Here is a 12,413-nt window from a genome sequence, read left to right on the forward strand (position 1 = left end):
CAAACACTCTTCACCAAAGAAGAGAAAGAAGAGTCAGTCCTTGCAGTACACTGAGAGAGGTGTTCTGCCTGCCTGCACAAACAGGAACAATAAATCAAGGCAAAAATGACAACTATTTTGTTTTGTTTTCATTACATGGAAGATGAGATACTTGCTTATCTAGAGAGATGCTGAATATCCAGCTTGATAGAACAAGGGTGTCACAAGAAAGCAACGAGGAAGGCAACGTGTTCTTTCTTGACATGGTAATCCTGTTCCCTGCCTGTGTCCCAGCTCCCTTCCATCAAATATTCACTCAACATCAACACATCAGTAGTTGTCATAGTTAACAGTTCCATGCTGCCAATAAAGATTTTATTGCACACGCCTGAAAGGCATACAGTTGGGTTTTCCAAGCAGAACCAACATGAAATAGCTAGCGCTGATGGTTTTTACAGTAAAAAATGCATTTTGTCAGAATTAAAAAGCACTTAAAACCTACTCAAGCCATTTTAAGGTCACCTTGAAAAGCAGGTAAAAGTTTGGGTTTTTTAAAGGTTAAACACCATCCTCGTATGCTAGAGGCAGTAAGCAACAGCCAAACCCTTCTAATCACATCACTGAAACACAGAAAACAGGATATTCTGTAATGCATATAAGGAAGTACTCATTTATAGACATGCATGGTATAGAGACCTTTGGCTGTCAACATCACTGAGGTTGGGAGAGATCCTATTTGTGATGGAGATACCCAGGGGAAATTACACAACACTGTTGGGGGAAATTATTAAATGTGGGGGTGGGGAAGCAGAGTAAGCAAGAGAGCCAGTCTCTGGTATAGATTTCTTAATTCTTCCCAGGAAAAGCAGTACATTTCCAACACTAAAATTGACAGCTCTTTGTACCAGCGCACGTACTTTGCAGTTCCATAAGAAGTATTTTCAAGTTTCTCCACGATCTTATAACTTAGGGAATCAGAGTCCTGCATTTCCCCAGCCACTGAGGAGGATCTGAAAACATCCCAGACAACTCAGGCTGTTTTAAAATTCGCCTAACATGTTTGAATGCTGCACACTGTAACATATCCATCTTTTGTGCAGAAATGCCTTTTTGGTTCTCCTCATAATTTGGTAAGATACTTTCCCAGCAGATGCCTCTGAGGTGCAGACAGTGCATTCGGGGCAGTGGTAGGAGGGATTTCTCCCCAGAAAACGTCATCAGCATTCAGAGAAATGTTCTTCTGTTCAGAATGAAAGTTTGACTCCCTATTTGTTTAAATTTATCATCATGGTGGTACTCATTGAAAGTAAAATTCTCCAAATAAGACCAATTGTTGTTTGCTCAAAACCACAGCACAGAAGACCTCTCCAAAACAGAGATTTTCTTTTTCCTCTCTTCTAAGACCAATGGAATTGCTGCTATAGTAGCAGATATGAACAACATTTCCTTTTGAAACTTCAGATGAAAAGTGAACCACCATCTTCTCTTTGTTGGTATTTACAAGAAGATGATTCTAAGTTTTCCCCTCTCTCTCTACATATATATGTATATATATATGCACATATATAAGTACATTAATAAAACAGTCCTGCATAACTGCAGAATCAATATCCCTTATCCTTCCCAGCTGCCAATGCTTTTGTTGCACCAGCTCAAGCTTGCTTTCTTTGGTTAGCTTTTCTCTATTTCCCAACTTATACCACTTCTTCAGTGATAAGAAATCATTTCCAAGTTGTCATTTGGAAGCCAAGTTCAACTTGAGCAAATCCCACTCAAAATCAAATCCCACTCTCAATCAAAGACAAAATGGAAATACAGAAGAGCGAAAGCTTACAGTGAACTGATAGTACTGGCTGGCAGTTTGAAGTGTAATTTTCTTTGAGAAATATAAAACATGGGGAGAAAAAAAAAAACAGTGATTATTTTGACATTCAAGAACATTAGCTATTGTTACTTTTAGTAATTACAGTCATTTAATACGTTGTAACCCTTAAGATATAATTTGTTTACTCATATCAATTTCTTATCTTTAAGTTACAAGCCATCTGCTAGAAGTACTGCAGAAGAGGTGGGGCACTGGAATAGGTTGCCCAGGGAGGTGATGGAGTCACCATCCTTGGAGATGTTGTTCTGAGGGACATGGGTTAGTGGGAAATATTGTAATAGGTGGATGTTTGGACTGGATGAACTTAGAGGCCTTTTCTAACCTTGGTGATCCTATGATTCTGTTCACATTGCACAAATACCACAGTTCTAGGTGAGCATGACAGACTGGCTGTGGCACACTGCTTCTGCAGCTGCCCACAGCTTGCTGTGTGCTTTCATTTGTGTGCCTTTCTGGCCCATTGCCCTTCTTTGGTCACAAGCATGTCAATTCAGACCACAGTAGCTGCAGAGCATCATTCCAGCCTTCAGTTGGTGGCGGGTTACAGCCTTGACAGCTCTCTGTCAGTCTGCTCTGTGCCTGCTGGAAGAGCAAAACGAATCAAGCAGAATCGAACAAGTGCCAGGTAGTCCTGAGTAAAGAGAAACATTACAGGCCCAACTGATTACTAGGGCTGTCTGAGTTACAAAAGGGGAAAAAATAATTAATTTCCACTTCAACTCCTGATTCAGATGGTTTTCCCTTACTGAAACAAAGAGAAAGAGAGAGAGAGAGAGCTTTTACATGTTTTGCATATGAACAGTATCTAGAAATGTTAGGAAAGTCCCCGATACCTGGCATTCATCTGTGGGGGATTTTAAAACATCCCAATGTCAAGATGCTTTAGAAAGCCTTTTCTGTGTAGGTGTGTCCTCCAGCTCCAAGAGATTTCTATTTCATTTTGATTTAGTTACAGGGTCTGTTTGAATCTTTCTTGTTACACAGCAACGACAAAAGAATCCTCAAGGTCTCCATGGGGGTTGTTTGGGCCAAAATTTCATTACTGATCACTGCAGCCAGTTTTGATTTTTCAAGTTTCCCTCCTTACACTCAGAGCTTCAAATAGAATCTCAGGCTCAGCCTAGAGTAACACAGTTCTGTCATGCTCTTTGGAACTCCATACTGCAATCCAACACTGGTGTCCAGGCTTCTGCATCCAGAAGTTCCTCAGGAACCCAAAGACCTCCCTTGCAGGATTGTGTCTTTATATTAAAACACTTTCTAGGTGTTATTAAATTTTACCAAATTCTGTTAGACAGCAGTTAGCTGGAAATAAACACTTCTCACTTCAGTTAGTCTGCAGAGATACCACTGCATATTAAGCTCCTCATGCATTAGCCATCTACGAGGAAGGCAGGACACCGTTTTACCAGCCAAAAAATAAGAGCAATACTTAGAAGTCATCAGACCAACAAATACATGCATCAGTGGATTTACACTAGTTATGGATTTCTCACCACAACTCTCATCGCAAGCCTTATTACAAAAAATGCTTTTTTCTCAAGTCAAAGTGCTAACAACGAGGCTTAGCAACGCAAGCTGCTGTAGCTGAAGCCAGCCAAATGCTCCTGACTAAGCATGTCCTCATCCTTAACAATCAACTCATGTTTTGCTGAGCAGTTTCAGCCCATTGAGGGGTAGAAAACCCCTCAGTGCCAACAGCTGCAGCTAATTAATTACCCAACTGGTTTTCTACCATCCTGAACTGCTTGCCCACAAATCAAAGCAGGCACAGCCCTCACACTACTTTGGGTGTACGTTGATGGCCACGTGGGACAAGCACTTTATTCATCCCTCTCCTGGGATGAATTCAAAAACCCCAGAAACATCGCAAAGCTTACTTTCATTGCCAACAATGCCATGACAGTCAAAGCTGCCCTAGAAGGGAGCACTTTGTACATCACTCATTTAGCTCTAAGAGTCCTGTGTCTATCACCTCATCTCTACCTGAAATGAGACTATAGCTAAGTGTGGTATTTAATACTGAGCAACTTGAGGCCTCTGCAATTAAAATTATCATTTTTGTGCAATATTCTTTTACCTTGCAATGGAAGTCAAAACACGTCATAAAATCATGCAAAAGCACCTGGGACGTTATCTGGTTCTATCTAGTGAAAATTGCTAGAAACATAGGCCTGCTGTCACAGCAAACGATAGGTGCTCAGAAAGTGTGCTCCTATTTCTATCAGCTGTGTTCACATACTCAGTTTCTATTGGAGCAATTGGTATGAGATAACAAGGTAAAATGCACCATTGGTTTAAGTATACACAAATCTCTCAAGTCAAATTCACAGAAAGCAAAAGTAAATGTGACTAAAAACTATTCAAAAAGAGGAGGAAAGAGGAACAAGGCTAAAAGAGGAAATTGTACAGGAAGAGAAAATAACTGGATTAATGAAAAAAGGGTACATGAATACTGAATGAAGGGCACCTGACTGACAGAGACATAAAACTTGAATGAAAGGCACGAAGGATATTGAGAAACGCTGAACAAATACACCACCATGAAAGATGCTGCTTGAGTTATCAGGCTTTCCTACTTGATAAATACAGCACAAACCAGTGTTTTTCACATGGCACCCATTTATCTGTCAAACATCAGCAATTCTGCACCTTCCTTAAGATGGTGTAAAAAACAGACAAAATTCTAACTCTACGGCTTGGGCCAAAGCTCTGCTTCTGCTTCCTTCCTTATTTGTTGAAGGAGATAAATTGTTCATAGACTAAAATTAAGTCTTCTGCTTTCTGCTGAGGATGCCTTTCTGACTGTATCATTACTATGCTGGTACGACTTTGGTCTTTTCTTGGCCGAAATGATCCATGCTAACAGCAACATCCTATTGAAAATGGAAAACATGATAAAAACTTGCATAGAAAAGACGGACAGGAACGCTCTATCAAATACTAGAGGCGCAATTTGATCATCAAATTATGTGCATCTCAGAGTTACATCTTTGTATTCTCTGTAGGACACTTCCAAGAGTATTTTGTGACCGTGGCACTAACTGATGCTGCACTGTGAAGCTGAAGCAACACTAGCAAAGGTCAAGAACATTGGGAGAGTCTTTTTCACCCACACAGAGCTCAGAGACAGGGAAACCACATTGTTTGTGATTTCCAGTGGGAAATCCTGCATTCTCAATTTTTAAAAGTTCTGTTTATTTGTGTTTGCAGGGGAAATACCATGGTAATCCCATGCATATAGCAGTGATCATCTCAAACTGCTTAAGAGAAGAAAGAAGAATATTGGCTGCAGCCAGCATGCCCGTGCAGGTAATGAATTACATTTCCCTAATTTACACCACGTTAATCTGCCCAAGTGCTTTTAGGACCAAATCCTGTCCTCTCATTATGAATTCCACTAGAGTGATTTATGTACACTGGGGGGTTGCCAAATGTTACCCTTTAAACTCATGTTTGTACTTCATTAGTGGCTCTGCTGCTGCAAACATTGCTATAAGTGACTTCGATGTCACAGCTAATCTTCAAAGACTTTAATCTGTGGGAAAGACTTTAAAGAGATTATTCTTTGCAAAACAGATGTGTACATATTAAATTATGCATTGCGCTAATTCATATGAATTATGCAACACAAAAGACATTCCATCTTACATGTTACACTGATTGTTTGCATGTTACTCGAAGGAAGAAATTTTAAAACCACATTCACAACTATTTTGTGGAAATGGTTATATGGTTAAAACACAGACAGAATATCATTCAAGTGTTCTTTTAATAACCTGCGGATGCAATATGTATTTTTATATGAGTACTGTGACACTGGTCTTTTTTTTTAGAAATCTAGTTGTCTGTGTTTCAGATACCTTTAGTTTACTAGACATTTAATATCTGCAATACACCCAAGCCCGTTCACCTTTTGGATTTCTAAGTTAAAGAAGAATGCTTTTGAGATCTGTGGTGCTAAAGAGATTGAGCTGTTCATACCAGTCCTCAGCCAGTAGAACATAGGGTTATGAACTCCCTGCCTGTGCTGGAACTTGCCATATCATCAATAACGCTTGGCGTTACTCATCCAAGTATTACCTGCTCAATGTGTTCCAGGGACCACTGGAAAAGTCTTTGCAGAACTCCGTGGTTTCAGAGAGACAAAGAAATGTGGAACACAAAGTGTCAGCCATTAAGAACAGCGCCCAGGTATTTTGTTGTCCTGTTTCCTATCTGCACAACCACGAGCTATGATTTTCATAGACACATCTCAGCTATCGTTAAGCACCAACACCTTGTGTCTCTCCATTTATTCATTATCCCATTATTCTTCCAAGTTAACTACTCAATATGGATTCTCAGATCAGTTTTTGCAGCAGCTTTGGGTTCAGTGCAAGAGTTACCTAGTTTAAAGTTGTCACACTCATTGCTATGCAAGTTACAAGTGGATAACTGAGTGCAGTAAGAACATACCTACTGCTTCTAAATAGATGTGAGGTTCAATAAACATACTTCTGCGATTCCACCTCCTTTAGTTGGGTCAGAAGTAACTACACTTTCTGACCTTTGAATCACGTGTGTATCAAGATTTCTGTAAAGCCAAATAGTGCATGACATAATTATACATTTTGGAAGCATGAGGAGAGAAGAACGCTGTGAGCTGATGGTAACAATTCTCCAGAAGCTTGTCATACCACTGCAGAGTAGATTAGGACTGAGCCCTATAGCTAAGTCTTGTATAATAGGCTGCAGAAGTTCACAGAATAATTTCCTGTTCATTTCAAGGCAGGATAAGGATTCAGACTACCTATAGCCTTTTTAGGATCCCAGCACCTCTTCTAGTTTCATAGCAGACTTGATGTAGAAATTATAGTAGAAATACTCGTGCATACGCTGTCCACGAACAACACTTCAGGCATACTAGAAAGAGGTCCTACTAGCATTCTCTCATAAGCATCTCCCTACACAGAGATGAAACCCTTAAAAGGATAAAGCTAGCTTTAGAAGTTGTGGTACTAGATCTCTATCAATGTTACAGATAAGAGCTGCAAAGCAACAGCAGACGGATCTGCAACTCAGCAGCCAACCACGTTGCTGCTCCACCCTGTGTCTAGCAAGCATCTATGAGGGAAAGTGCAGCCACCCCTGAAAGACCAGGGAAAATGAGAATGATTTCCAGGTACAAGGGTTTTTTAATAGGTAATTAAATTGAACACAGAAATCAGCCAGCTCCTTGTGTACGTAATTTCATACCTTGCACACATAATTTAAAAGTTCAAAAAAAAAAAAAAAAGAAGAAGAAGAAAACAGAATTATTAACTCTGTGTGTCCTAATTTAGCAAAAGAACACTTATTTTCCTAGACACTGAGCTTGCATATCTCAGGGAACTAAAAAGCATTGTTCATCAGTCGCTGGCAGAATCAAGCTTCCTATAAACAGCACAGAAAAAGACTTTCGAAGCAAACCAGATTATTTCCTACAGATTTATTTTCCTTCTCTCGATACATCTTTTTAATTACCTTCATATGTGGCACAGATACAACACCTTCTAAACTTCTTGCTGTAGCTATGAAAACTAACACTTGCAAAAAGCCAAAGCAGTAAAGCTGCATCACTCCCTTACCAAAATTGCTAAGTATTCCTCTGAAAAATAAAGTCCCTGAACCCTGCTGTTCTCTTTGCTGCTCAAACCTTTCTGACTTTGCAAAATTATGCACTTGCTTTAAGGCAATACAAAGTCAGTTCAGTTATTGGTGCAACATTTTACGTGTTCAGACAGTAGGAAAGGAGAATGCTATGTTATGCCTTTATCCATTACAAAGTAAGTTCCTTTTTATGCCACTGTGAACACCAAAGTAATTTCTCGCTTTGCTCTCCCCTGGGAAAGATGACTGACCAAGATGTCAAATACTTGGAAGACTTGCAAGAAGAATTTGACTTCAGGTATAAAACAATACAAAGTTTAGGTAAGTGCTTTTGTAATTGTTTTTAGATTCACAAGGAAAGAAGTGATTACACAACTAAAACCCAGCCTCAGTTTTTTTTCTATGCATTATTGAGATAATATATGTAAGCATAAAAATAGATTTTTAGCTTGTATAAAACTACAGTCTGAGACATAATGACTCTCATGGGGTTAAAAGGGCAAACATGATCTCAGTGTTCAAGTGCAGTTATTTTCTAAAGATAAGGGGCACAACACAATGAGAAGAGCTGTCTTAATTTGAAGAACTTATTTTTCCTTCTCCTTGTGGTTGACTCAGCCCTTCCTTGGCACAATGTGGAAGAGCATCTTATTTCCCAGAGTACTGTTTTAGCCTCTAACTTGGCTGTCTGTTCTTTTTTGACCACAGTGATGATAATCAACTGGTAAGCACTCTGAATGCATGTTTGACCTATGATGGTTAAGATCTGCACACTGCAACAGCACTTGCACGATCTCTTTCAGAAAAGAAATTGAGGTCCACTCGTGTCTACCCAGTTACCTTCCTGGTACCTCCCTTTGAACATGCAGAGATAGCTGGGGCTTGAAATGCCTGGGTTCTTAAACACATTACTTGTGTGTTTAAGGCTGGATATGGCTAGACAATTGGAAGAGATCAAATTGCTGTGGTTTAATGAGGTGTTGGTCATCAGGTCAAGAACAATTATTGACCAAACAGGTGATCGAAACCTGCCCAATTTGTGAAATCAAACATGCTTACATAGATGACTTTCAGGGCTTACAATTTCACTTTGCCAACACTTGCTGCACACCAGCTTGAAGTACTTTAAGACGTGTATGTGAGCAACTGTGGTGGCTGAGCAGAGAGCCGAGTACCCACCTCCCTCTCTCTCAAAGTACATACTCTGATGTAATGAGATGTCAATCCACAACTCAGCAGAGACACAGTTGGCACCAATTTCTTTTGTGAAGGTAGCATGAGTGACACAAGTGCAAAAGGTGGGAGATGAGCCAAGTATGAGTGTATATGTGGTGAGCTTGGGGAAGCTTGAAGCTAATGCATGATCCAGGGAAGGAAAAAAATTACAGAAAGGGGGAAGTACCAGCGTTTGGTACTCCTGGCTGCTAAAATCCCCGTGGTGATGAACATTTTATCTGTTTCAAACATGTAACCTTGATGCATGTCAACCAGACATAATTCACTTGGAGCCCAAAGAGCTTTACATGCTGACACCATGAGCATGTGTCAATAGTACACAGATCAATCAGTGATCCAAGCCAGATGTATATATCACTATGCACACAAGAAATATAGAGATTCCTATTTATGAGCCATACCTTTTTTTTACCTTTTTCCTGCTCCAAACGCACGCACACACTTCAAGAACGGCATCATAAAAGCATAGCTTAAGTTTGTATGCAAATGGACCTATTCAAAGGAAATGTGCCATTATGTAATCTGCTGATGCCTGCAGTTTATTTTTTCCCTAGTTCCTCCTGCAGTCAGGTTGTGGTTCCCCCCCACAAGCACACACACAAACCCCCACACCCACATCTGTACCGAATTAACTGAGTGATTTTTTCACCCCTGGCAGAGCAGAGCGACAAAAACAGCGCCCTCATTAAACAGGAAATGTTGGCGTTGCAGGCGATGCTCAATACGTTAGACTACAAGAGAAAGGTTAGTGACATCCTTTGTCAGCTGTGGGTCATGTGCTTTCTCCCTTTATTCCCACACCGAATACTCAAATGCTACTTGTGCCTTCCTGAATTCTCTCCTCTTGGAAGAGCAGGCAAACAGCATGTGAGTTACCAATATACCAAAGGCTTTGTGTTTGTGTGGGTGATCTTGGCGAGCAGTTAAGAAACCAGCAATTAAGCAGAAGCTTAATTAGGGCTATGATTCCGCTCACCTTAGACAAGAGGAGCACTTCTGCACTGCATTGCAAGGATAGTTTAGTTGGCAGTCTAGAGCTTTTACAGGAAATAAAAGTTATCCAAAGTAAATGTGATCTAGTAATTGCAAAACCAAACAAACAAATGCACAGATGCTACCTAGCTTGGTTTAGCAAGAGAGACATGTGACTACGAGCACTTCTTGACCATTCCTTTACCAGTACAGAAAGCCACGTGCTCAGACACACGTATCTTCCACTGTTAAAAGCAAGTCAAATGTACAAACAAAAAAAATCCTGTGAATTGGACATGATGCAAAACAGAAGAAGGATTTTATGACCTTGACAGTGCTTCTAAATGTCAACTGCTTGGAGCTGTTATGCCCACTATGAATACAACCGCCCCTCCCAACCCCTAAAGAGAAATTTTACTGAGGAACTCATTGATACTCAGGATTAGCTTTAGATGGTGAGTAATCCAGTCACCTCTGGGCTAAAGAGACAAAAGTGGTGGGACTAAATACAGATGTTTCCAAAATCATACAAAAAAAAAAATGTAATCAGCACTTTGTGATAATGGCTGGATGTTGTAGCCGTGCCCTGTGGTCAGTCCATGACAGCTATCCCATATTACAGGAAGTGCTAAGTAAAATAGGCCGTGTCATCCACGAAATTGATATGCTCATGAGCAACATGCTGACGGAGGAACTGCTGGACTGGAAGAGACGGCAGCAGATTGCATGCATCGGGGGTCCCCTCCACGGGGGGCTCGATCAGCTCCAGAACTGGTAAACCTGCACTGAGCTTATGTTTCCACTGAAAACCACAGGAAGTCTGCAAGCCCCATGCACACAAAATGATAATTCCTTTAGATCGGTTGCCTTGCTACCTTGCAACAGCAGAAAATTCATGAGCAGCTATGCAAGTAAATAACTAAAAATGCACTTTGCTTTGGTAGATCAAGTGATAGAACAGTAGAACTCGCTGGCAGAATGAATGACATTACAGTAAAGCGCTGAGCCTGAGCCATTGCAGTCGGTCAATTTTTGGTTTGATGGTAGTTGCAGATATACAATACACATACCCCAGGGAGTTTTGCTTGAGTAAGAGCTGTGCTGACTGAGGACAGTGGGAGTTTTGTCTCAGCAGGAGCTGGGTAGATACTTTATGCTCTGACTCGCTGGGTACATCACTGCTGTAGGCTTAAAGCTACCCAGAATTGAATGACTGAAGTCTGCACCATGGTGGTAATAGAATCAGGCTTAATGGTGCTTGTGAAAAAAAAAATAAAAGAAGAAGAAAAAAAAAATAATAATAACTTTAGATTTAAAAAATAATAATAATAATACCTCTAGAGAGCATCAGTTTCTCTTCCATCTGACTAATATTTTGGAAAAGGTAGAGTAAATAGTAGGAAGAAAAAACAGAGGGAAAATAACCGAACACATACATAGTTTTTGAAATTTGAAGAAAAGAATTTTTTTTGTCTTGGTAGCATGTTCAATTCATATAACTATTATCCTTTCAAAGAGGAAAGGAAAAACTACCAAGCTGTAGGCAAGAAATAGAACTGGCAGCAGTGCCCTGTGTGTAAAACATCAGGATGGTGAAGCATTTCCTCTAAACTATCAAAGTCACTGTTGCACTGTTGTTGATGAGGCCTTTGGGGAGATATTTACCTTTGAAAGTAAAGTGGGAAATCTTGCATGATGTATTTATTCACAGCTGTAAACAAAAGATGAATGAGCATAATTGTGTATAAAGCTTGAAAGCACTATAAGGCACGGAATCCAATTTCCCTAAGCAAGAACTTCAGTAGATATTATGTTCTAATAATGACTACATGAGAGACTGCAAGGTAATTTGTTGTCTCTCTGTAGTTTTACGCTGTTGGCAGAGAGTCTTTTTCAAGTTAGAAGGCAACTGGAAAAACTGGATGAGCTGTTGACCAGACTGACATACGATGGGGATCCCATCCCAGTACAAAGACCTCAGCTGCTGGAAAAGGTCAATTTCCTGCTCTACAACCTCTTCCGCAAGTGAGTAAGCTATTGTGAATTCATGTTGCTTTACCTGAACTGACACACATTTATTGCTAACAACAAAACCTAACTGTTAAGAGTTTCCAAAGGAAGGAGTGTGTACAGCTGTCATCAAAACTCAGAGAAGCTGAAGGTACCAGAGAGCTTCTCACGTACAGCACTTAAGGTTTTGTGGTCAACTTCTTACTCCATGTGAACACCAAAACCCACTTATTTCAATCACGTACGTACCGCTGAGAATTTTGTGTAGTGAAGCAGCAGATCCTTCTCTTTTCTGTTCCCCACCAAAGTAGGCTTCCCTCCCAAATTCATCCATCTATTCATATAGAACATTTTCATAATTTGTCTTCTCTTTTGTACCAGCTGTACAAGGAGACAGACCACAAGTGGCTATTCTATCAGCTGTGTCTGCAAGCAAAACATGGTTTATTGCATTTTTATAAAATAAGGGAAAAAAACAATGATTTAATTTCACTGGAACCAGGTTCAGTGGACTTGTATAGCTTGATTTATGGTTCTGATAAAAGGCTAGATCATTCAATTGATATTTTAGTCCTACAGAATTTGATTTTGGTTTGATTTTAAAGTATAACAGATATCTGTTTCTTACGGGAACAATTCAAGTGTAAGTCAGACCCCGAGATCATTTAGAGAACTGAGAGTGAAAATGCATATCTCCCAT

The 12,413-nt window shown here is 40.0% G+C and overlaps 1 protein-coding gene across 1 annotated transcript in view; it reads left to right on the top strand.

Annotated features, from left to right (window-relative positions):
- The window catches only part of STAT4 (signal transducer and activator of transcription 4), a 38,845-nt gene that overhangs the window by 12,075 nt on the left and 14,357 nt on the right, over positions 1–12,413 (top strand). The window contains exons 4-9 of the mRNA XM_052675797.1: positions 5,078–5,176; positions 5,966–6,058; positions 7,738–7,816; positions 9,390–9,475; positions 10,326–10,477; positions 11,570–11,728. Of these exons, the coding sequence (XP_052531757.1) occupies positions 5,078–5,176; positions 5,966–6,058; positions 7,738–7,816; positions 9,390–9,475; positions 10,326–10,477; positions 11,570–11,728 (668 nt within the window). The remainder of the gene's footprint in view (positions 1–5,077; positions 5,177–5,965; positions 6,059–7,737; positions 7,817–9,389; positions 9,476–10,325; positions 10,478–11,569; positions 11,729–12,413) is intronic.

This window comes from Tympanuchus pallidicinctus, unplaced genomic scaffold, assembly GCF_026119805.1.
Source record: "Tympanuchus pallidicinctus isolate F22 unplaced genomic scaffold, pur_lepc_1.0 scaffold15, whole genome shotgun sequence".
In the NCBI taxonomy this organism is placed as follows: Eukaryota; Metazoa; Chordata; class Aves; order Galliformes; family Phasianidae; genus Tympanuchus; species Tympanuchus pallidicinctus.